Raw genomic sequence first — 26,446 nt, 5'->3', positions numbered from 1 at the left:
TTCTGCAGCTGCAAGAACAGCTTATAGTGCCCACTGGTGAGTGTCTCATCATGTACTGTTGGCATCAGTTCTGCAGTATGGAACAACCTCGAGGATCTTTGAGGACAGCCACATCCTCCAGCAGGTCAGTTAACAAAGCACTCAACTATGTGGGTTGATCTACACAAATCAGGAGGGGGATCTTCAGGACTGAAGATTTGCTCTTGAGTGTGGTTTTACTGCAGCCAGGCTTTGTTTCTTCCCTGTCACTGTCAGGTGGGTGCTGGGGTGTACCTGATGCCACTTTCTTGCCAGAGCAGTATTTTACAGTAGAGAAGTGCTCCTTCCTAGCACATGGCTGGAGCCAGCACATGTACTTTCTTCTCTACAGGTACAGCATCAGCAGAATGTGCAGCCTCTTTCAAAGCTGAGAGGGCTTGTGTGTGGAGCAAAGCTGCTGCGGTTAGCACTCGGCCCCAGAGCTTTTAACACGCGCCAGTGCACCTCTGGCTGTGGCACCCAGCCCTCATCACCAGCCACCAGCCAAAACAAACACAGCCCAAGGAACTAGCAGAGCCTTTGATCTGCGCACTGGAAGGTTGCAGTCAGTCACTCCAGCCTTACCTGTCAGGCTTCCCCTGACAAAACATCAGTGAAAGTCATCAGCTCATCAGGTTTTTCCCCCTACCCCGAAAGCTGTGAAGTTCACAGCTGTAAGCAGATTTTACAGCACTTAACAATCCTAACCCCTTTTCCAGGGACAACCTAGCTCCTACACAACCTGCTGCTGCCTACACCCTCCTGAACAGCCATGCAAGCACAGTGCTGCGCTTCTATGTGACTTCTGTGGCTTCTTCACCCAGGAAAGCCAGCTAGGGCAAGCACTGCAGCACGGTGATGTGTGTATGGATACACACAGGGCCATGTAAGAAGGTGGCACATTCTCAATGCTTTAAGATAAAAAGGATTTTTTTTTTTAAACTCCCTTTTTCCCCTAAGAGTTTCTGGCTGCCCAGGGTTAAATGTAGGTCAAGCAGTCTGAGCCCATGTCTGTGGCACACAGAGCAGGATTAAACTGGAATTTTCCACTCAACACAACTGTCAATCACTGTAATGTCTGCAAATGTTGAATTAATCTGGAGTGATCTGGTGCTGGCACTGAAGGTTGCTTCTGGGGCTCAAAGATGGCATCTTTGGCCTCCATAAGAAAGAGGCACCCTTTCTCTGGGCAAGGGGTGGCTGAGTGGTGGCTGCTTGCAACTCAGCCAAACAGAGAATAAATCTCTCTGTACAAGACAGCAGTAGATGTGTGCTAGAAGTCAGCAGGAGGAAACTATGCCTCACAGGTGGAGGAGAATGGTAGTAAGGGGAGCTTTATACCACCCAGAGAAGTGGTTGATGGCCCATCTAAGAATAGAATGGAATAGAATCAACCAGGTTGGAAGACACCTCCAAGATCATCCAGTCCAACCTATCCCCTAGCCCTATCCAGTCAACCAGACCATGGCACTAAGTGCCTCAGCCAGGCTTTTCTTGAAGACCTCCAGGGATGGTGACTCCACCACCTCCCTGGGCAGCCCATTCCAATGGGAAATCACTCTCTCTGTGAAAAGGAAACAGCCCAGGTCAGGTTGAACGGGCTTTGAGCAACCTGACCTAGTTGAAGATGCCCCTGCTAACTGGACAGGGGTTGGGCTAGATGACCTCTAAAGGGCCCTTCCAACCCAAACTATTGTGTGATTATCCCCAGCACCTCCACAGACTGCATAGAGACCTGCCATGGCCTTGATGTGCACTGTTAAAATACTACTAGCACTGGTCTGCAATGTGCTTTATAGTGGAAACTATTAAAGGGCACAAAATATGGTAAGCATCTTCTAGTTTACACCTTAGTCCCTTTTTTAAGCAGTGGAAGCCTTCAGCAACCCTCCTCCAGCTGTAGTTAGTACATGCACTGGCAGCCCAGCAAAGCTGCCTCCAGCTTAGCATGTGCACAGCCATCACTGGGTCAGACCATGCAGTCCTGCCAACTTAAATAAGGTATTTAAGGGCAACGTCGAACACCTAAAGTAGGCAGAGATAGGCAGTGCAATAGTACCAAGTGCAGACCATAGCATCCCCTTGGTGGTTTGAACCGCTCTGGGGCCATGTTACTGACCATAGAGGATACTGAGAAGTTTAGTTCATCTTTTACAACACACATTTCAGCTCCAATCCCTGCTCTCCAGTTGTGGGGAAGGAGATAAATAAGTAGAGAAAACAAGCAAAAACCACCAGCAAGAAGAAGAAAAGTGCAAGCTTTCATCTTAATCCATGCTCAGCGTCTAGAGAAGTGGCACAATGCAAACTTGCACAAAAGCAGGGCATGGGCACAGCAGAAGCAAGGCAGCAGAAGAGGAGGATTCTGCAGCAAGGTCTTTAAAATGTGCATTTTAATTAGGACTCATTTAAAGCACCACTGATCAAAACAGTGATAATGAGAGAAGCCTAATTAATTTTTGTCTGAGGCACGAAGCCTCATTATGGTGGGGGCAGGGGGAGTCTGTGGAAGAAAAGGGGTTGGGGCTGTTAAGAGCAGGGTGTTTGTAATGAGACGCAGTACAGCTGGGAGCCTAGAAGCCAGACCTAGAGGTTTCACAGGACTGCAGCAGCCACTGTATTAATCTTTTAACAGAGGGGGAAAAAGTAACCCTACTGTGATGAGACACCCCAGTTACAGCCTGGTTCTGAGCTGCAACCACTGGCAGAGATGCTAAACCACAATCAAACAGAATGGCATATTATAAAACAAATACAAACACAATTAAAAGCCCATTAAGTAAAAAAGATCAAAGCAGGGCTCAATAACAACAACAAACAAAAGGCAGTTTCCAGGGAGTTCAGGGTTCAGACCGTAGAGGAGGAGCTTGGAGATTTGGAGCACTTCTAAGGACTAAGGAATTAGCAATTTTTCCATGTGCTGAAGAATTAAAATGCTGTAGATGGAGGAGAGCTAACTCAGGGTGGTTACAGGACAAGAAAATGGTCGCTTCTAAACCAAAACTGAGTATTGGAACATTGAAGAACTGAGACATTTCAACAGGGCAGCAGCAAGAGGACTGTGCCCTCATTCTTACCTGAGCGTAATACAAAGGCAGGCAGGCAGAGAAGGGCTGAGACTGACTCCCGCAGCAGACCGCTCCTGGAAAAGACCTGTCACAGGATCACAGGATGTTAGGGGCTGGAAGGAACCTCCATAAATCATTGAGTCCAACCCCTCTGCCACAGCAGGACCATAGAATCTAGTGCAGGCCATACAGGAATGCATCTAGACAGGGCTGGAAAGCCTTCAGAGAAGGGAACTCCACAACCTCTCTGGGGAGCCTGTTCCAGTGCTGTGCGACCCTTACAGTAAAGCAGTTCTTCCTTATGTTGAGGTGGAACTGCCTGTGCTGTAGTTTACATCCATTACCCCTTGTCCTGTCACAGGGTGCAACTAAGAAGAGTTTGTCCCCTATCTCTTGACCCCCAGCCCCCACTACAGCCCATCCTGTGGCAGAGAGAGGAAGGGCAGAAACACCTGAAGTCAGCCTTACCTCCAAAGGCTGAAGGTCAGAACACTGACCCAAAACGACCATCAGACACCCATTCCCTTGGGCTCACCCAGATGCTTCAAGGATCGAGTCCACCCTCCAATTCCTTAGTGAGGTGATTCTGCCACTTTGCTCTGGTGGGACCTCACCTGCAGTACTGCATCCACCTCTGGTGCCCTCAATACAGGATAGGCATGGATCTGATGGAGTGGGTCCAGAGGGCCACAAAAATGGTCAGGGGGTTGGAGCACCTCTGCTACAAGGACAGGCTGAGGGAGCTGGGGTTGTTCAGCCTGGAGAAGAGTAGGCTCAGGGGAGACCTAATAGCAGCCTTCCAGTACCTGAAGTGGGCCTACAGGGACAACATGAGAGAGCGACTGTTTACAAAGTGACAGGACAAGGGACAATAGGTTCAAACTAGAGAACAGCAGACTTAGATTGGATGCCAGGAACAACTTCTGCACCATGGAACACTGGAACAGGTTGCCCAGGGACGTGGTTGAGGCCTCAGTCCCTGGAGATATTCAAGGTGAGGCTAGACAGGGCTCTGGGCAACCTGATCTAGTTGAGGATGCCCCTGCTGAGTGCAGGGGTGAGTTAGACCAGATGACCTTTGAAGGTCCCTTCTAACCCAGAGCACTCTCTAACAAACATCTATCTGGTTGCCAGCAGCAATCCAGCACGGGAAAAGACAAGTCTTCATTGTGCAGAAGGACACTCCAGCAGTTCACCTTTTTGTTTGTCTGGCAGTTGGTTGTTTTTTTCTTCTTCGCTTCAGAGAGAAAAAGAAATTCAACAGGAGACAAATGCATTTCATGATTTTTAATAACTTTGTGCCATGGTTTAACCACGGCATATTAAAGAACAAGCATAAAATCTGTATTTAAAACTAACAACAGCACTTAGAGCAACATCTTCCTTTAAAAGTATTGCAATAAACAGACCTTAGGTCTAAAAACTAGGACATCACCATTTTGCTCAATTAAAAGAGTCAGATACACAACAGTTGAAATCTTATTTTTTGTTGGTTTTTTTTTTTTTTCCTGTATATAACTGGGAGTTAGGGTGGAAAAACAAAGCAACAAATTAATTATGTTAAAAGTAAAATTAAACCAAAATTAAAATCATCATAATAATTAAAGCAAGCCAAGTTTGTCATAGCATCACAGGAACAGCTATTGAGAAATTCCAATACAGCTGTAAAAAGACTTTTACTGTTTTTTAATAGCTTCTTTTTTTTTTTATTTTTTGTTTGTTTGTTTGTTTGTTTTCTACAAGAACACTTAAAAAAAAAAAAAAGGAAAGACTAAATATTGTTGGATAGTGCTGTACATATTTTGGAATAGCTTGAAACAAAATGGACAAAATAATAAAGAGAAGCATTGAAAGGAGAGAAAAAAAATAAAGTGATCTTGAAAGTCACAATGTTGGAGAGACCAGGAAAAAAAAAAAGGTGAAAAATAGTAAAACCCATACAGCCACAAAGCATTTTACACTGTAAAGTAACTGGCAAGAAACAACAAAGGAAGGGTCAAGGCTCTAAAACCAGGCATTTGAGGGTTAAATTTTAAGTGTAGCAGCCTGACTGTGTCCAGGCCATAGCAAAATGCTCCGAGCATGGCAGCCCTGGGCAGCTGATAGCTGTACAAAGATAAAACCCCTACAGATCCTTATGGAGTCTTTGTACTACGAGTAGAAAAGGCTTTGTTAAAGAGTATTAAAGTTATGCTTTTAATTACTAGTATTATTAATTATTATGGTTTGCTGTTATTTCTGCTGTCCAGGTCTATGATGCCTGAGGCTGTCATAACTTTTGCTTATGCTTCTTTTAAGCATCTTGGCTGCCTGCTGTGCTTTGTGGCGAAGGGAGAAGCATGAACGCAGCTGTGAATACACCTAAGAGAGAGTCTGCTCTTGCCACTGCTGCTTCAAAGCAAATTAGTGCCTCTAATAGGAGACAAGCTCGGGTTTGGTCCACTCAATATGCAAGTTTTGTTAGGAGAAATTCTACTCTAGATCCCGCTTTAGGAGAAATCCTACTCCAGATCCCTCCAGCGGGAGGTTTGCTCTGTACAGAGTCTTCCTAGTCAAGGCCTGGGTTTGGGGTTGTTTTGTTTCCTTTATTTTGTCCTTCATGCACAGAAGTGGAGCTGCAGTGCAAACAGAAATGTGAAGGTGGCCAGGTGAGATACTTCCAACACAATTAACTCCATGCCCTGACAAACAACAGATGAGTTAACAAATGACAGTGGTGAAAAATACGTCCCTACAGAATACACTTACTGACAGAGCAGCTCCATAACGAAGGACGGATGCAAGCACCCTGCAAGGGCTTGATGGTGCAGAACTGGCCATAAAAAACAAAACAACAACTTACCCACTTCTTTAAAACAAAACAGAAAACCCAACCATGATCAACATTCAGGTACAGGACTCCTGTGAGGGCTTGTCAAAAGGTTTTTACAGACAAAATGTGTGGCTGAAGTTTGAGGTCAAGAGAGAAGCCGTGAAGGACTTGTGCTCCAAGGCACTGTCCTCCAGTGTGACCAGGCTGAAGGACCACCCCCACCCACGGCAGAGGAAGCCTCACCACTGACTTCACTGGGCCCCGGAGAAGGCCCCCTGAGTTTTTAGCATAGCTTTTAGCCAGCCATCTGAAAAACCAAACAGAAACGTATCCCAAGAGGCTGCTGCCTTCCAGCTGCGGTTAAAGCCTGGCCAGCACAAAAAGCTACACAGGGACACAAGGACCTGCGAAAGGTTAGCCGGTATCCAGCTGGGAGAGGGCGAGCCTGGCTCGGCCAACAGCCTTCTCTATCACCTACCATCCTGGGACAGTTACAACAAATGCTAGCTAGAAAAATAAGTAGAGCATCTGCCAAGTCTCTACACTACAACTTCATGGTGAGTTTTCCTGAGGTATTTGCTTTACCAAAGAGCCTGCGTGGCAGGGACGGCGACCGAGGACACCACGGGAGAACCAAACTGCCCAGGGAGCCTGGCACAAAGCCTTGAGTTACTTCCCCCACTATTTTCCCACGCTGGCTCAGAACAGATTTAGGCATTTCTCCACGATCTTACAGACAAACCTGGGTTAAGCCATTGCTGCCAAAGGCCAACACAGCAGCAGCAGTGCTGCCAGCTCAAAGCTCATGCTCAAACCCTGTGTTCAGCTCGCTACCAACTTGCCGTTCTTCTTGCCTCCCCCTGCAGCTCTTCTTGTCTCCCTTTACAGCTTTTCTTGTCTCCCTTTACAGCTTTTCTTGTCTCCCCTTGCAGCTTGCACCCTCGCATCTGCACAGGTTACCAGTGAGCCCCAACTATGCGCCAAGCCTGAGAACAGGGTTGCAGTGGCATCATCACCTACCAGTGGTGGGCACTGAGCAAGGGCTGGCTGTTGTCATGCAACTCGTTGGCCTAGTTTGGATTTTGCAGGAGTGGTTTGGGTCAATTCCCACTTGTCTGAGCTTCACTTCAAAATCTAGGATTGTGAATAAAAAGGTTCAAAAGGTGTGAACCCATTTCTAACTTAAAAAATAAAAGTAATTAAGGATAATAATAAATAATGTACCTGCTGAAGAAGTAACAAACTAATACTGGTCCAACTCAGCAACAGAGGCAACAACCAATACAAGGAGCATCTAATTGCAAGGTTAAAGCTGTGGAGGTTTTGTTTTATGGGTTTTGTTGGGTTTTTTTTCCTTAGATTTTCCTCAAAATGACACAAACCAAACAAAAAAAAAAAACCCAAAAGGAATAAATCTTCACAGCCAAGACTCATCAAACAGCCAATCACTACACACAGGGTAGCCAAAAGGGATTGGTTCCTACTTTATCCCTTATGATATTTGATAGGAAAATAAAAATCCATAGACTTTTTGTCAATTGTATGCACTCAGTTTGCAAGTTTTCCTACATAAAAAGGACTGGGCACAGAGGCTGGCAGTCACAAAGTATATGCCATTATGATTTAATTTGTCCTCTGTGTGTGTGTGTATTAAAATTGGTTCTCACCTATACATTATCTTACAGTATTAACAACATCTGTTTGTTTTTTTGTATGCTTGTTTGCTCTACCCATTGGGTAGGATATGTGCATAATATATTCAAGTTATACACAGCACCATACAAAGGAGGAAAGACAAAACAAAACTCGGGGGGGGGAGGGGGGAAACAATGATTAAAAAAGGGCAGGTAACTGAAAAAAGCACCATTATAAGTGAGGCACAACAAAGGTGGGAGCTTAAGGCCTGATCCAAAGCCCCTTGGAGTCGGCAGGAGTCCTCCTACCAACTCCACCATGCTTTGGACCAGGTCCTCTTGAGTGCAAGGGGATTCCTATCTGCTCAGACCTGAACATGAGGCACCTTAGCTGCTTACAAACTACTGACATGCAAACCTCCTCCAAATTATGCCCAATGTGGATGTGCATAATTGATTAATCAACCTACCACGGCAGACACACACCAATGAAGGAAGGCAAGGAAGAAGGGATGAGACAGCTTCACCACCCACGAGGTCCTACACACACCACATTGATGCAGAAAGCCCACACCAAAGCATTCAAACCAGCAGCAGCAACAAAGCAGAGCAGTGAGAGTCCTCTCACATGGCTGTTGGAGGGAAAGCAGAGGATACCAAGTTTGTTTCTTTACTACTAGCCAGCATAAAAAAGGAAGGTCTTTCAGAGCAGTAAAGTGATGCTAGCAGCACCCAGGTTGCTTGTGGGCACTCTAAAAATGGAAGAGGTGAGAGCAAGGCAGGAGTAAGAGCCAGGAGAGGTTGCAACACTTTCCAGTCATGCTTGGTTTTCCCTTTGGAAAGCAGAATAAATGCAGTGAGTGGTTACCCAAGCCACTGACAGAGACTGAATGCAAACAGTTGTGGTTTCAAGCAAAGACCAGTGGGCTCCTCCACTGGGGCCTGTGGCTCTCATCAGTGTGGTAAAGCACTGCAGAGGAACGGAGCCATCACCTCGGCCTGAGTTTGCTGGGAAGAGGTCTGATGCAGGGGTTGGAGGCTGAACTGAGTGCTGCAGCTTTGCTAATTCCCTTAACAGCTGCACCAGGAAAAATTACTCTTTTTTTTTTTTGCTGATGCATGTTTTCAGCTGGGTCACTCTCAAAATGTCAAGCTTCAGTTTCCAAAGGAAGCAGGAGAACAGTCCTTGTACAGGAAACCTCTCTAAGCTCAACACATCCTCACCACGGACTTGTCCATGCTCTACAAAGCCCCAGCAGGTCTCAGACAGTTCCATCAGAGTGCCTCTTCCCAGGGATTTAAATCAATTGCCACATTTGGGGTTAGTCTCGGAGGCAAGCTGGTTGGCAAGCAGGCAAGGCAGTGCAGGGAAAGACCAGACGTGTGTAATGGAATTATAAGCAACAGCCTTTATCAAAAAAGCAAAGATGCAAGCCAAAGGCAGCCTTCATCTGAACCCACTGTGCAATCACCAGCTAGGTTTGAACTTCTGAACACATTTAGAGTGCATGAAGTGCATTTCCTTCCTGTACATCAGTACATGAGGTCTCCATCAGGATTGTCCCAGAAGCATGAGGATTTCTCAGTGCTCACCCCAAAGGAGAGAGCTGTTAGATGGAAGATGCACTAAGTGCACCAAGTTGGGAGGCAAGAATTGGCACAGCAAGACCCTTCCCTACTGATGAAAAAACCAAAAACCCAGGGCTGTGACACTTACAGGGCTGAAAAGCAAATATGCCTCATGCCTCCAGCTGTGTGACAAACAGGCTGACATTGTTCCTGAGAGCACAATATAGAGCCTTTAGCACTTCAGAAAGGTGATTAGGGAACAGGAACCAATAGGCAGGATCCAGGCACAAGTTTGCATGCAGGTATGTGGACACATACACTTCATGGTAATCATCACACAAGGCTTTGGGTTGAAAGGGACCTTAAGACCATCTAGTTCCAATCCCCCTGCCATGGGCAGGGACATCTCCTACTACATTAGGTTGCTCAGGGCCGCATCCAATCTGGCTTTGAACACTCATGAACGATCCCAAACACCTTCAAAGGTACCAGCAAGCCTATTGTTTATCCTTGGAGGAAGGAAAAAAGCAAGCAAAGGCAATTGTGGAGCACAGCCATTCTCACCAGCAGTTTCTCTGCCTGTGAAATCGGCTTACCTTAGTCACCCCGAGTGTTTAAGGCTCAGAGACAGAGAAAGGTTAGTAACCAGTCGTCTCCAAACCATTCCAATGTTCCTCACAGATCAGAGGGTGGAGTTTAGGGTCTGGTATGTGGCTATGCAGCAGGGTTAGGTTAGAAGTGACTGCTTTGGACAGCGCCGTTCCAGACAGCTGACGCCCAGGGCTCTCCTGCAGAACAAGACTTTATTCCCTTAGCTGCAAAGAGAGTACATTCTTGCAGACAAAAATGTCATTTCACTCCTTGGCCTTCCCTGCACCACACTCACAGAACAGGAAAAAAAGTCCCTTTTAAATACAACAGAAACACTCAGAGATCTGGGACAACAGGAGCAGCTTCCAGCTAGGGCAAGTTAGTGGGAGAAGTGGGCAAGCAATAATGAAAAAGCCAAATGAAGTGAAGCTTGAGCCGTGGTTCCCACAGATTCCATGACTGCAGGAATGTCAGGACCACCCTTGCTAGCCACCAAGAACTTGCACACAGGGTGTTCATCCCAGTTTTTCTACCTGGAAGGAAAAAGCATGCCTCATGAAGTCACACCAGACCGAGACTGGGTGAAGTGCAGAGTCCATCAGTGACAAGACGAGGAGTAGCTTAAGCAGGTCCCCCCCGACAAAACCCACCTGCTACACAAAGCACCAGGAATCCTGCAGCTGCCACAGCACAGCAAAGGGATCTGAACGCTGCTCCACGTTCCTCCCTCACATCTTCACACAGCATCATGTTCACAGAGCCTGCTTCAACAGCACTGAGGTGAACTCGACCACATCCAGAACTAGAGCTAAGCGCTGAGTGCTCTCATCAGAAATGGGGAGAGAAACTCCCTGCCTTTTCCAGCCCTGCAAGACCACAGGACAACACCAAGGATGAGGCATATTTAGCACCAAGACAGGAGCCGTGCCAAGCCACATAAGGGAAGAAGGACCCTGTGCTTTATTTCTTAAAGGGACAACTGAAAACCAATACTGTAACAGGAAAGTTTCTGAGGTGGGGACATGACTGGCCTGAGTTTTGGGAAGAAGAATTACCAGGCAAAAGGTCAGGAGACACAACCAGAAATCAGGTTTATGTGGCCCACCAGACAGACAACTCCCCACAGGTATTGTGTGGGGTTTGTGCATGCTACACAAACCAAAACACCAGCAAGGAGGTACTAATGGCTTGCAGAAACCTTAGTTCTAATTTACAAAGCTCTCTTTGGGTGGCTGTGTAAGAGAGTTTGTTAATCCTGGATCTTTTCAGAGGGAGTTTTCCACAAATGTCTGATAGCAATTCTTACTCATCTTCAGAGACTGATAGTGCTACCTGATCCTGATAAGCCTTCTTTTACCTTTCAGGAAGAACATTTTCCCTTTCACTGCAAGAAGAGCACACACTATTGCAAAGTTACACTACTGACAGCAGAGATCTCTCAGCAGGGACCACTAACATGCACCAGCAAACACCATATTAACTCCTGTAAGAGGGCCCAAAGCTAAAAGTAGCAGATTGGAAGCTCACTCTTAGCAAGCAACAGGCAGCTGCACTTTCAGAGCTGACAGGTCTATCAGCTGCACATTAGCTTTGGACAGCAGAATAGGATGAGGAGGCAAAGATGCAAAAGGAAACACAACCAACAGGCGAGCAAACACAAAGTTGGTTTTCTAAACAAATCTTTTTTACAGAGCTGGACCAGGTCTTGTTTCCCACACAAAGGAAAACTTCCTCAGCTGAGCAAACTAAAGAGACAAGAGCGCACCCATCGCACTGCAGCGGCGGGAAGCCAGCGGCACGCAGGGGTGGGTAAAGATGAGCAAAGGGCTGTCTTCAAAGAAAGCAGTGACTCTGAAGGCAACTTCAAGGCTCGCTTCACTGAGATCTGTGCCAGGGGAAAAGTTGGTACTCAACCAGCCCAAGCCCAGGGCCCAGCCCAGCTGTGCTCCGCCACGGTGACTGAGTTCCAGCTGTTCTCACCTCAAGGCTTTTTGGCTAAATAATCCTCATTTAGGCAACAGCACAGTAGCTGTGTAGGCACACACGTTCTCTGGCTTAAAAGCTCACTTCTAGAGGACAGCAAAAGTCACTGAAGACCAAAATCAACACCTGCTGGTTTGATCTTCTACCTATGTTTTCCCTTTTTTGTTAATATATAACTAAGAATTATGTCCACAGGTTGTTTGCAAAGGAGCTCATTTCACAGCTTTTATTCCCAGGAACCAGACAGGACAAGAGCCCTAGCAGCCACCTAGTCACCTCCCAAACACCTGTCCTGTGGGGCTGAGTGGAAAAACAAAACCAAGCAGCAAATCCCACCACGCCACCTCTATTTCTCCCTTCGAGTGACACATACATTAAAAGGCAGTTTTACTCTGCATTACCAGCATGACTCAGACCAAAAGACCATTACAGAGACAAATGAGGCCGAGTACTCAGATGAGCAGTTACCCAAACGTTTCCTAAAGCAGAACAAAACCAGATTAGCTTGTGGAGAAAGGCATAAGTCACCTACGCTGAGGGCCATAAAACACACATGCAGACACGCACACTGTTTTGGCATTAAAACTCTGCATAGATCAAAGATGCGCTTCAGTTAGCAGAGCCCCTGGTGGACAGAAGCCCTGCAGAAAGCCAGCCACAGGCCCAGCTGCTAGGGCATGGTTCTCCTCCCCACAGCCCTCAGGGCACTTGGTGCCTGCTGCCCCTAGCCACGCACGAGGCTTAAGGAAATAGCAAAAGGTCTATGACACACTCATACACAAATATATTAGAAACTACTCAAAGGTTCTGACTTTAAAGAGTTCTTACTTTAAGTCCATCTCCAAAATGCATTTCAAGTGCAAGTTGTGCTTTTTCATGTGCTTGTGGTGCCACTGTCCACATTTGTCAACTGCCTTCCAGGGCTGTGTGTGCTTCCACACAGGAAGAGGCAGAGGGCAAACGCTCCACATGTCACTTTCCAGGCAGGTGACACTTTCCACCTGCTCAGGACCAGCATGGCAAAAGCAGGGCTTACAGACACTTTGCTAACACGCAAGGAGCCAGCTTTACCCACCAGCACAGTCCTGCTGGCAGCAGCCAGGTGCCACGCACAGAGAAGGGTTTCCACAACAGGGCCCAGAGCAAGGTGGCTTGCAGTGGAAGTAACTGGTGCCCCCAGGTCACCACCAGAGACACCACAGAAGCCAACACCACTGTCACAAGCGCTCTCAGGACTACTGTGGGAACCACATGGTATGGGGGGGGGCTACAGCCAGAAAGGCCCTTTTGCTTCAACAGGATTCACAGAATGGGTTGGAAGGGATCTTGAAGATCATCTAGCTCCAACCCCCCCTGCCACCAGCAGGGACACCCTCCACTAGACCAGACTGCTCCATCCAACCTGGCCTTGAACACCTGATGGACCTCCTGCAGGACTGAACCGCAGTACCTAAAGAGCGAAACGAAGAGCGAAAAGCACAAGGGAGTCTCTCAGGTGCGCTGACAGCATGGCAGGGGAAGAAAACCCACCTTGCATTTTCACACCATTTATTGCATAACGTCATGATATGTGACTGAATACATCTCAGGCTACGGCGAGGACGAAAGAAAAACCACAACCCAAAAGTCTCTCTAGAAGTGTTAAGCACTGGCACCGCTGCGTTCCGAGAAGGGAAAGAAAAGGCAGCGCTGGGTCAGAACCACCACAAAGGAACAAACACAGCCGGGACGAAGGCGCCTGCGCTGCAAAGGAGCTAAACCCTAAGCGACGGAACAATGCTGGGCTTTCCTGCTTGCCTTCTTCCATCCAAAAGTCTCCAAGACACTTCACTGATGCACTGTTAGTTGAATGCAAATTATTGCAAAGAACGAGTGTCGCCTGTGTTTCTTGGTGTGGAGAAGTCAAGAGATGTTAGGCTAAGTCCTGTCCCCTTCATCTAGCAAACTTGGAGGGGGGGGTGGGGAGGGGAGCAAACTCCTCCAGGTTATTTCTGGGGCTCTATCATTATTCCACAGGTGAAAAGACAACATATAGAAGAACTTCACATAAAACAGTTCCCTCATATATAATTGGTTTGTTGGTTTTTTTTTCTTCTTTTTAAAACATTAAGATAGTGCAACTTTTTAAAACACATTTATCACAACACAAATTAATTCCTTGCATTCATCTAAGTTCTCAACTTTATACCTTGGCACACAAAACAGGAATTTTGTCTCATATGAAAAAGAACCAAACAAAAAAAAAAAAAAAAAAGCAAAAACTAAAAAAAAACTTCCCAACAATCCACACCCTGGGAGGGAAAAAAGAAAAGCAAACTGGCCAATTCTTCCCCCATTTATCTAGCAAAACCACCTTCTTCCTTCTGCCATTCAGTGAGTATAAAACAGGCTGCACCAGCCTCGTTTCTGTGCTAAGTTTAACTTTTAGAATTAAATAATTGAAATAGTTTATTAAAAGAAAATAAATCCCCCTCCCCTCCCCCCCCCCCCCAAAACACTGCTCGTAGACAAACCGAATGGAAGTTTGTATTTCTTCCCATCTGCTTTGCATGCAATTCCCCTGAAAGGAATCAGAAACAAAGGCCTGGTTTGCAGGTTTGGCTTTCCTGGGCTGTAGCAGGTGGCAACGCCGTGCGCCGCAGCTCGGGGCTCTTCCTCCGCCGCCCTGCCGCCTCCTCTGCTCCTCACAGTCCGGACGCGCCCGGGCGGCTCCCTTACACCAGGTTCCCTGGCTTCCGCTCCTGGCCTTTGCTGGGGACTATTGTGCTCTCTGAATGGTTCTGCTGAAACTGAAGTCTGCTCCCCCTCTGCGAGGAAGGAGGCACGTTGCTGTGCTGGTGATGGAAAAAAGAGGAGCCTGGGTAATGCCCCATGACTTCGCTGTACGTCGGGGGTGGTCCTTCCATCCTTCCGTTACTGCTATAGTTGGTTGCACTTATGCCCGAGTTGCTGCTTGGTGGGCAGGGGCCCCCATTGTACATCGAGATGTCTATCAAGTCGCTATCAAAAATGGTTCTGTTGGGCGGCGCCCTGACCGATTCCCGGTTGAGCTCCATCTGCTGCTCCGGGTCCCGGAGCTGCAGGGTGCAGGGGCCCTGGTAGGGCGGCGGCTCCTCCCCGTCCGACAGGGAGATGGTTGGAGGAAGGTCGATCTCATGCTGCATGTAAGGGTAAGTGGGCTGGAAGCGACTGAAACGATCCCGCTGCATGAAAGATGGGGCTGTAAACCTGTCCCTGGACCTTGGAGCATACATGATCTGAAACAGGAAGAGAGAGACGTGACTCCGGGATCCTTAGGGGCTTTTCCAGTCTAAGTGATTCTGCGATTCCATGCCTGAGCAAAGCACTGGGGGTGCTCCGTGTTCACGAAGAGCCAACAAGCGAGAAACTCCTCCTAGCTTGATGAAAGCCAGCAGGTCCCGTGCACAAGTGCTGCCGCACGACCATGACAAAAGGAGAAGCAGGAGTTGCAGAAAGGATCTAACACAAGAGCAGCTTCATGAAGGAAGACCAAGACTTTGCAAAGCTCCTTCTGATGTTAAAACATGCAGAGCTGAGACAAAACAATTCTGTCTCTGTATCTAGGGAACTCTCGTGGCAAGGAACTAGCTCTACAAATGCGTCCCGAGACTGGATTTCAGCTGCAGTCTGAGCCTCGCTCTCCCATCTCCTCCTGCACTACCACAGAGCTCAGATGACCGTTTCGGTACATCTCGTAAAGGCCTGGAGTATCTCACACCTTCACCACCAGAGTGGCTCAGGTTTCCTCCTCCCCCTCAGTTCTCAGGCAGAGCTCACCCTCTGAGGAGAACCTGCAAGGGTTCGGGTACTGCAAGGGAAAAACTGTCCCCAGCGCGTTAAGGCCTGGAGAAGGTCAGGCTCTACAAAAGGATGACTTCAGGACGCTTTGTGAGAAGCTACCTGCTCCTCACTTGATCTATCGCAATCCTACAGAGCTTCTTAGATCTGGAGCTGTCAAACTGCTCTTCTCATTTCTGTGCCCATGAAGGGTCTTTAACCCCAGCCCTCACAGATGCGAGGTCAGACACCAGAAAGATTCACTACTGGACACAGGTGAGCTGGGTCACTTGGAGCAGCACATCCACAAATGATCACTCAGAGCAGGAATCTGTGGTAGCCAGAAGATGGGAGACACTGGTGACAGGATATGTGCTGTAAATCCAGGGAAAAGTGGTCTGGCAGGTACCACTGAATACTCAAACCACTGAGCCACTGCATGAGAGAGAAACCTCCAACAGCCACCTGTCAATGCCTGCTATAGGGCACAGGGAGCTGCAGACGGCAGTGAGGTGTCAGGCAGGTATGATTCCAGTCTCTTAATGGAAAAAAATCTTTAGCATTTATGGAATGGGAGTTAAGGCAGGCTCAGATGGCCACACGAATATGACTGAAAAAGCTTTGCTTACTAAACAGATGCATGTTTCTGAGGGGAGTCAAACAGAAGTACTAGGGAAGAAAAGCATGCAGGTGAAGGTAGGAACAAACATGCCTGTACCTCTGAAGCACCCTGGCGCGAAACCGAGCTTTCTGAAGGCCACAAGCACCCTTCCTGGAACGTAGAAAAACACAACAAAAGAGAAAGATTAGAGTACATCACCACAGCACCTCAAACAACACAACTTCTAGCAGCAGTCAGCTTTAAGGACTCTCTGTCTCTACCTAAAGGAAGGTGGCAAACAAGTAGTGTCCTATGCCTTGCTTTCCAAAACTAGAGCAAACAGCAGCTCTGCACCCAAGCAAGTCAAGCTGGGTCCATGCTGCAAACGACGAGACAACCAGGCACAGCACCCAGCCTCGCAGACCAGCAGGGCACAGCAAGCTGGGCACAGCTACGAGTGCATGGCACGATGCAGAGACCACAGCAGACGTTTCAGCACTTGCGTGCTGAGCGGTCACTCTTCACCTCCCAACCCGTGACAAGGCCACATCAGCACGGTCAGCAGGTCCGAAGAAGCTGACCTGCCAGACAGGATCCCTATTACACACCACAGCCAAAACAGTCCACAAGGAAACGTGGTGTCTGTAAGCTCGGTGAGGTGACAGCCACTCTAAACCCAGGTATATTCTGGTCAAAGCTGTCACTCGTCCAGCTCCCAGCATAAGGGGTAAATGAGCAGCTGAGCTTTCAGCCGCTGCTTCCCCTCCTCAACCACCTCCCCAGCTACCTGCGCAGGGCAAAGCATCTTCTCTGCCATGCCTCGAAAGGTTGTTCTACACTGTACCAGCAGTCGGGGCTGAATCAAAGGGTGAAGAAGAACAACACATTTGTAGCATCCTTTTTCTCCTCAGTGAACTGCGCAGATCAGCAGTGAGCACTGCCATGGATTTATTTCACTGGGAAGGAGACATCGGAGCAGCTAGAAAGCACGGAATTTCAATCTCGGTGGGGAAAAATCAAACCACTGTATGGTCATGACTGCTCGGGTTTTTTTGGGTGCTAATTCGAGTTGTATGACTTTATAGCACATCAGGAATTGCAGGAACAGGAAGGGAAATGCAAACAGCTCCCCAAAGCATCACCCTGCATGGACTACTTTCACATCTTACTGTACGGCTTCTTCTCTGCATAGCAGCTTCCGACATATCTGAGATGCAAAAAAAGATCTAACTAGATGTTCCTCCTGACAATTGAGAGACCAAAAGCCGTCTGTGATCTTTGTCAGAAGAGTCCACCGCAGAGGAAAGTTGCTCTAGGAGGAATTTCCCACAGGATTCAGCTGTTAAGGGAAGTGCTTTGAATAACAAAGCTGGCCCATCGCTCCTCTTCTGCAGCTTTAGAGAGCAGAGACAGGGGCAGGCTGGCAACTGCAATTATTTACAACTTCCCTTTGCAAGCATCCCCGCTTGCAAAGCCTGGCAAAAGACAAACCTTACCTAGACTGATGTATTTCAGTGCCTACCTAAGCTTTTTTCACTACAAGAACTTGTAACTATACACACAGGTATGTCCACACTTGTAGAACCATTCCTTCCCCACCCTTCATCACCCAGATGCCTTCATTCTGAAGTACCCAAGGGTATACTTGCACAATTCATGACCCAGCAGGCTCCAAGCCTGTTAAAATGGTCAAGTAAAACATAATGCTCAAAGCCAAAGTGCTCAGCTAACTGCCCACGAACTGCAGGCTAGGCCAGGCACAGCCCAAGAGCAGGCTCCTGAACACAACAGTGCGTAGCTTTACGCTTAGTGCAACTGTCCTCAGTGTGCTCAGGCTCAGAAGAGAGGGAAAAAAGGTTAAACCAATGACCCTGCCTAGAAAGAACTCCAACTGACCACCACTACTCACATTACTTAAACTTTCATCTGAAAGAGTTTCCAGTGTGGAATTGGCAACAACAGCTCCCAGCAAAGGTTTCATTTTGCCTAAGGCAGGACAACAGGCAGGGACAAAGGAGACAATGAAGTCTAGAGAGAAAAACACCTTGTGCTGTGATGGAGGAGACCTGCACGTTGAGCCTGCTATCAGCAACATCTAACAGAAAACACCTGCTGGAAGAGTGGAGCTGCCCATTATTTCCACTGCTGTGTCACCAGGGTGCTGGGATAGTTGGATCAAGAAGATGAGATCAAAGGACCTGAAAGCTTTCCCTGCTGTGGGCTAGCCACTCGAGAAGGTAGCCAGCCTGGGATGCAGCTGAACTCCAGGGCTGTGAGATACTTAGAGTGCAAGGATGTGTAACAACATGGCCCCTGTGACAGCGTGTCCTACAGCTCACCTGCAGCTACTCCCTTCCCTAAGGTTTCCTCTGAAGAGAGCAGCACACTAAATACATCACTTGGCAGCAGCCAGCCCCCAGCAAGAGCTCTATCCCAGGAGCCAGAGGAACTCCCCAAGCAGATGGCTGGGTTGCATGTGCTCAGCATGCCCACGCTTGGAAAATACCAAGCTCACACACCACGTGCACACCAACCTCACCACGCATGCATGGCAGGTCCAGTGCCGCAGTACAGGATTAGATAGTCCAGCACCACTAAAATAAGCCCAGACTAATTGACCCAAGGAGCACTATGCTCTTCCTCAGTGCATGGACAGGTCCTTAAAGGAGAAAGGCAAGGAGCTGACAGACAAGCACAAGATGACAGAGATTGGAAGGGAGCAAGCGGGGTGTCCAAGAGAGCCAATGGCATCCTGGCTTGGATTAGAAATGCTGTGTCCAGTGTGAGCAGGGAGGTGATTGTCCCCTTGTACTCTGCTCTGGTGAGGCCACTCCTCCAGTGTTGTGTTTGGTATTGAGTACCTCATTACAAGAGGGATGTGGAGGTGCTGGAGCCAGTGCAGAGGAAGGCAACGAAGCTGGGGAAGGGCCTGGAGAATAAATCTTATGAGCCGTGACTGAGAGAGCTGGGGCTGGTTAGTCTGAAAAAGAAGAGGTTGAGGGGAGACCTTATTGCTGTCTACAGCTACCTGGAAGGACCTTGTGGAGAGGTTGGTGCTGGTCTCTTCTCACGGGTAATTAATGATAGAACAAGAGGGAATGGCCTCAAGCTGTGACTGGGTAGGTTTAGACTGCAAATCAGGAAAAAAAAAATTGAGAGAGAGCAGTCAGGCACTGGAATGGGCTGCCCAGGGAGGTGGTGCAGTCATCAACCCCACACATGTTTAAAAGTCGTTTGGATGTGGTGCTTGGGGATGTGGTTTAGGGTGAAACCTCATAGAGTAAGGTTAATGGTTGGACTGGGTGATCCTGAGGGCCTTTTCCAACCTGAATGTTTCTGTGATTCTGTGATCTCGGCCAACTGTTTCCTGTACTCAGCTACAGAGGAATCCTTGAATGCTTTTAGGACACAAACTTATTGCACAGTGACCTGCAATGACAAGTACAATCACAGAGAGAGGCATTCTAAACTTTAAGAGGAGAGCAACATGGGAAGAGATAGAGGAAAAGAAAGGAAGGGACAACAGACAACACGCCAGTGTTTAAGAATGGTTCTATGGGGTCTGCATTTGTAACTATTTCAGGGACACAAGAGCAGAAGAAAATCACTGATGCTCAGTATCACAACCTAGATAGGCCTTATCCTGCCACACAGCACATTCCTCTGAGCCAGCTGCTGTTGCCCGCTACTGAGCTGTGCAGATCCCAGGCCAGCCTTGAAGATGAAGCTGCACAAGTGGGTAGCTCCAGCCTGCCTGCAACCACTTCTTTAGATGTGTCCCTCTGCTAAAATGCCAAGGCCAAGAGAAAAGTTAGGACATGAATAAAAGCATAACACTGAAGCACTTGGCCCTGGGAAGTGGTTTGCTACACTTTGGTTTCCACAGATAAATTCCATCTCCTCCTTTTAACAAAAGGAGAAAGATATCCAAACAGGTGCCTGTCCCATTTCCCAATTTCAGTCTTTTCATTCACACTGCCCAGCTGAAACCACTGCATCCACCACAGATGACTTAAAATCTACCTTTCTCAAGTGTTCATTCCAAGGAAATCCTACTTCTCCTGCACTGGGGAGGTACAACATAACCCAGCCCAAGGGCTGGTGTTCTTGGGGTGATGGCATGAGGTTGAGAAGAAAGAAAAAACCTCACTGCAGCAAAAGGAAAGTTATCCCCGTGGCCACCCCTCTACCCCAAGATGCAGATGTGAGAACTGGGACTGTCATGAGCAGTCTGCATTGATTCACACCAAGGGAAAAGGCTGAGAGAGTTGGGGTTATTCAGCCTGGAGAAGAGAAGGCTCTGAGGCGACCTTATTGCAGTCTTTCAGCACTTAAAGCAGCCTATAAGAAGACAGAGCAGACTTTGGCAGGGCCAGCTGGGACAGAACAAGGGGTGATGGTTTCAAACTAAAAGAGGGGAGATTAGACTGAATTAAAAGGAAGAAATGTTTTACACTGAGGCTGGCGAGATACCAGCACAAGTTGTCCAGAGATGGTAGCTGTCCCATCCCTGGAAACATTCCAGAACAACCTCATCTAGTTGAAGATGTCTGTGCTTACTACAGGGGAATTGGACTAGGTAACCATTAAAGGTCCCTTCCAACCCAAACCAATCTATAATTCCTTACCCTCTCCTTGTATTTCTACTTACAGGCCTTCACTTGACATCTAAAATGTTTTCCTGTGCTCAGGTCTGTGAACATCAAGTAAAAACTAACAGCATTTGTATTTATATTCCCCTATATGGTTTCTGTCTCTGTTACTCTAAATATCAAGGCAGATTGGCTTAATGATAAAAAATTACTTTTGGCTTCTTTTCACTCAGTGACTTCTCATGCTGTGAACAAGATGCCATCAGACAGTGGCAATACAGTTCAGCATGGTGGCTAATCACTCACCAGGCCTGAAGCAACCTCCAGCCCCAGCACTACACAGACAGGTGTGTCCCACCTAGCAAATCCAGCACTGACAGTCCTGCTTTGTGCCCCCTTGCACCAAGTGCCCAGAGGTTTGTACAAGCAGGAATGAGCAAGCAAGGCTGAGCCTCAGCAAACACAACATACTCTTACTGTTTTGGGGAGCACTATATCATTTACCTGCTTCTTATGGGTTCTCACGGGCCTCAAGCTGCTCTTTCTGAAAGGTCTTCAGGCATGAGCTTCAGTACTGAAGAGGGAGAACAAGCTTATGCATGCATTCCCTATACTGTACTCATTTTAACATGGTTAAGTCTTGGAGTGAAAATCATAGAATCACTAAGGTTGCAAAAGACCTTTAAGAGCCAGTCCCACCATCATGACTGAACCCAAAGTGTCCTATCTCCACACTTCTTGAACACCTTCAGGGATGGTGACTCCAACACCTCCCTGAGCAGCCTATTTCAACACCTCACCACTCTTTCAGCAAAGACATTTTTCCTAATACCCAATCTAATCTTCCCATGGAACAACTTAAGACTATGTTCTCTTGTCCTTCTGCTAGTTAACTAAGGGAGAAGAGCTCACCACCAGCCTCATCTTCTCCAAACTAAACAATCCCAGCTCTCTCAGCCTCTCCTCACACAACATGCCCTTGCTGCTGAGAAAGTATGAGTCTCCATGCTCCTAGCTCCTACAAATAACATCAAAGCAAGAAACAGCTACAAATAACACCAAAGCAGAAACAGCTCTGTCTTTTGCTGACTTTTGCCATTCCTGGGTTTCATGATAACTCACAGAAATGAGTTTGACAATTAGGTTTTGATGTAACTGCACCATGTAAGAAATCTATCTGGGTAAATACTTAAGTTATCTGCTGGTGATAGATTACTTAATATTTAGAACTCAATCAACTGGGTAAGCCCAAGATAATTTGCCTAATCTGTCTTTTGTAAAAATTTACAGACTCTAGAACTAAACAGTTTAGGAAGATGACTTTTTGAGGACACTTTTAAACACTGTGGTTCCCAGAGCATGTGGTGATGTCCAACCGCCTCTGCTGAGCATCAGCACATGGACAGACAGCAGGAATTGATCAGAATTTTAGCTCAGGATAAATTACATGTGAAAACTGATGCTAATGAAGAAAAGAAAAACTCCTCCAACTGTAATGAAGCAAAAGCATGCTGGTTTGGGCTGGGAGAGAGTTAATCTTCTTTTCAGGAGGTTGTATTTGGGCTACACTTTTGGAGTTGTGCTTGGAAACTGTGTTGGTAATATAGAGATGTTCTTACTGCTGAGCAGTGCTTGCAGAGAGTCAAGGCCTTTTCCACTCCTCACTCCATTCCATCACCAAGTAGGCTGGGAGTGCACAAAACGTTGGGAAGGAACACAGTAGGGACAGCTCACCCCAGGTGACCAAAGGGATATTCATTGAACCAAGAAATGCTAGGGACTGGAAGAGACCTCCAGACATAGAGATCAAATCATAGAATGAGTCAAGGCTAGAAAGGACCACAAGGATCATGTAGTTCCAAACCCCTGCCATGGGCAAGGACACCTCACACTAGATCAGGCTGTTTAGAGCCTCATTCAGCCTGCTCTACTCCCCTGAGAAGCAGGACCATTTAGGGCAGGTCACACAAGAATGCATCCAGGTGGGTTTTGAGGATCTTTAGAGAAGGAGACTCCACAGTCTCTCTGGGCAGCCTGCTCCAGTGCTGTCACCCTCACAGTAAGGAAGCTTTTTCTCCTGTTGAGATGGAATTTCCTGGGATTGAGTTCAGGTCCATTGGCCCTCATCCTGTCACTGAGTATCACTGGAGGGAGACTGTCTCCATCTGCCTGACAGTCACCCCTCAGCTATTTGTAGACACACCATATGATTCCACAGCACATGATGTCATGCTCAGCATACAAAACGGGAGGAAGAAAGGGTGTTGAGAGTGACGGTGTTAGTCTTCCCAAGTCACTGTTATTTATGATTATGGCCCTTTGAGCTAGATTTCTAGCTCAGACATAAAAACAATTAGGAACAGAGAAACCTAAGACACCGACTGTGAAGGGGAAAAGTACCGGAGTCTGAGTGAAGAGGTGAACATGCTAAGGGTAGGCCATAAAATGGAATGGATAAGTGAATAGAATTTCATTGGAGCATTGAAAACTTTATTTATCTGGAAGCACAGCTCATATCTGCCCCTTGCTGCTTTTGCTGCACTCACTGCTGTCTTCCCCCACCACTGTTTTGGCTGCCACTTTGCTGCTGCTTTACTCCATTCTCCTCTAAGGTTGCTCTATTCTGTAATAGTTTGTCTATGCTGTCACATTTAAGTTACAATACAGCTTATTTAGTTTTAAATACAGTTTCACTTTCTGCCTTTCCAAATCCTGAGTTGCAGTGAATACACTCTCTGAGGCAGGTTTACAATCAGGTTTTGGGGGATGGATCCACTGTAACCCACAGTAACAATGGAGTCTTGTTCTGATGGAGGTGGCTGGACACCTGTCTGACGATGGAAGTGGTGAATGAATTCCTTGATTTGTCTGCATGGCTTCTGCTTTCTGTGGTAAACTGCTCTTATCTCAACCAAAAAACTTCTCTCACTAATCTCACTGAGGATTCCCTGCTTACTGCAGAGGAGGCTGGACTAGAGGACCTTTGGAGGTCCTTTCCAACCCAGACAATTTTATGATTCCCTCCCCAAGCCCACGGGAGGCGAGTGGCTGTGCAGGGCTTAGTTGCCAGCTGGTGTAAACCATGACAATTCCACACTATCCAAACTTTATTCTGGGGTTACTGATTAAGCAGGCTTTCAGTAAAGTAATCTAAGTTTCTAAGAATTAGAACTGTGCCTGAAATTGTGTTTGAGAACAAACAAGTCAGTTCCTCACTTTCCAAAGTGCTTTGTGAAAGATGTCCCCACTTGGCCCCTCAGTTAAACTCAGGTGATATAGCTGTCTGAAGAGAGGTTGCAGCAAGGAGGGGGGCAGCCTCTTCTTCCTGACAAGCAACAGGACTAGAAGAAATGCTCACAGGCTGTGCCAAGGAAGGTTCAGGCGGGGTATTAGGAAACACTTCTTCACTGGAACGACTCTCAAACATTGGAATGGTCTGCCTGGGGCAGGGGTGGAGTCTCCATGCTTGGAGGTATTTAAGTGGCGTTCAGATCTGTCACTTAGAGACATGGTTGAGTGTTGACTCTTCAATGCTGGGTCAAGGATCAGACTGGATGATCTTGAAGGTCTCTTCCAACCAGATACATGGTATGATGATGCAGGTTTTTATGTGTGCACACAGGCAGACACACAAACGGCTCCCCAGCAAGTGCCGAAGTGCACTTCCCGGCGGTGCCCCTAGGTGGCAGTGGCAGCTCGCAGCTCGCAGCAGCGCTGCCTTCATTCGCTCTCCTCCCTGCAGACACAGGCAGCTAGGAAGATCTGATTTCACCGAACCAAAACTGTCACTTGGGCACCAACAAAATCATAGAATCACCCGGGTTGGAAGGCACCTCCAAAGTGTAGCTAGTCCAACCCCTCTGTCAGTAGAGACATCCTTTGCTAGATCAGCACTCCCAGAGCCCCATCGAGCCTCACCTTGAGTATCCTTAACCACCTCCCTGGGCAATCTGTTCAGGAATGACAAATACTCCAGCAAGACTGCTCTTTCCTTCGAAAGCTGTGTTTCTCCAAGGGCAGGAGAGATCACAGCACCTGGAAGAGCAGTGCCGTGTACCAAAAAGAAGTAGTGGAGAGACAATCATGGAGAAGACCGAACCTCTCACTTGCAGCCCACCTGCCTCCCTACACTCACAGCAAGTATCTCTAATCTTCAATGCTTCAAAGCTTTTGTCTCCCCAACTTCACAGCGCTTTACCACCTCAAGTAATCATCTTATTGAAGTGAAGAAAATACACACTAATACTGTTCCTCCTTTATTTGGAGATGAAGCAAGTTGCTCAGGGTGACACAGTCAGGAGCCACCCAAAGCCAGCACTACCTGCTGATTTCCTAGATGCTCTTACCCTTATTAAAGATGTTCTGACTTCATTGTGGCACACTTCAAAGAGCAGCAGCCAGGGCACTTGGACTTGCTTCTGCCAGAGGGGACAACATCCCTCACCCAGACAGCACATGTCCAGCTCCTGCCAAATGATGTCTGGAAAAAGGTTTGGCCAAGCAGAGTGGTCTAGAGCACTCACACCTTCTCCCAGCTGTAGACAGAGTTCTTATTCCCACTGGGATTCTCTTTCTTTTGCACATGCCAGTAAGAAAACCAGAATGAGTGGGCCAGGGATGCCAGCAGGGAACAGAAGGAATAATGCCAACACCAGTTGAGGCCAAGAGGCAAGGCTAACATTTGAAATGACCAACAAATCCCTGCACTTGTCAACACTGAGTATTTTCCATCACCCTCCTGATGTTCCCCTTTTATTCTGAAATAGCTGTTCCAGGAAGGAGGGCAGCATTCTTACAGCTGTGCTCCTGGAGCCCAGCATTACCAGTGCAGGTCCTAATGCAAGCTGACGAGGCCTGGCAGCAACGCTGCCATTGCTGCTGGGAGGCAGAGGCTGGTCAGGCTGAGCATCTTACATGATGGATGCAGGGATTTTGCTGCCAGGAGTGGGCCTAGGGCAGTCCAAGTGCTCAGTACTCCAACATCTACTTTGTAAGAGGAAAAAAAAAGATGCAGAGACAGAAGCCACCAGAATGGAGAGAAGGAAACAATTTAGGAACATCAAAAGCTCATTAAGTACCTCCCTGTAAGTTAATTTTTTTCCCTTAACATCTCCCTGGAAGTCAGTGGTGATGACACTAAGAGTTAATCATCAGAAAGGAAGATTTATCTCGGGTTTGTCCCAGCAAACAGCAGAATGCTGTGGCAGCCACTTGACTGCAGCTACCTACATTGCAGCAGGATGGTTCTGGTTGCCAGCATCACTGCACTCCCAATACTTCAGTAATCCCAAGGCACAACCAGCAACACAACATACACCTCCCCTGGGACAACAGACACACGTACCCTATGCACAGATGTGCCTTTCCAAGGCTGACACATTGACCTGTCCCCAAACCACTGCTGGCAGCATCAATCACTCCCACAGATGTTGTGTTGTCCTAGTGAAGCAGCCTTGAGCATGCTCCTGGTATCCTCCACACCCTACAGCCTTCATGCCCCCTGCTCGGGTGCTCTGCAACTCTTGACTTGCTCCCAGCTGTGAAGCCAAACACTGCTGATGGATCAGCAGGCAGGAGGAAACATTCGGTGTTTGATCCACTGTGATACAGACGCTGTTCAGTAGCCTGCACATTCACTTCAGGCTGGTGCTCATCCCAACACAGCTGTCACTCAGAATCGTTCCAACTTTCATAGCCCCAAAACTCATATTTCTGCTAATGCTAAAACAAGGTTTAAACGTTTTAGTAGCCATGCTAGGAGAGAGCAGGTAGCACCCTCA

At 47.5% G+C, this 26,446-nt stretch overlaps 1 protein-coding gene across 7 annotated transcripts in view; it reads right to left on the bottom strand.

The window, feature by feature from the left end:
• Positions 1-4,358: 4,358 nt before the first annotated feature.
• Positions 4,359-26,446, bottom strand: part of LDLRAD4 (low density lipoprotein receptor class A domain containing 4) — a 368,920-nt gene continuing 346,832 nt past the window's right edge. For 5 of the 7 annotated variants that reach the window (XM_064150273.1, XM_064150274.1, XM_064150278.1 and 2 more), the window contains 2 exons: positions 16,192-16,245; positions 4,359-14,932 (listed from right to left, as the gene is read on the bottom strand). In XM_064150273.1, the coding sequence (XP_064006343.1) occupies positions 14,390-14,932; positions 16,192-16,245 (597 nt within the window). In that variant the 3' untranslated portion in view covers positions 4,359-14,389. The remainder of the gene's footprint in view (positions 14,933-16,191; positions 16,246-26,446) is intronic. The other 2 variants (XM_064150275.1, XM_064150277.1) reach the window with 1 other exon arrangement.

This window comes from Pogoniulus pusillus, chromosome 10 (genome assembly GCF_015220805.1).
Source record: "Pogoniulus pusillus isolate bPogPus1 chromosome 10, bPogPus1.pri, whole genome shotgun sequence".
In the NCBI taxonomy this organism is placed as follows: Eukaryota; Metazoa; Chordata; class Aves; order Piciformes; family Lybiidae; genus Pogoniulus; species Pogoniulus pusillus.
The sequence above is the reverse complement of the archived record's forward strand: the minus strand, read 5'-3'. Positions and strand labels throughout refer to the sequence as shown.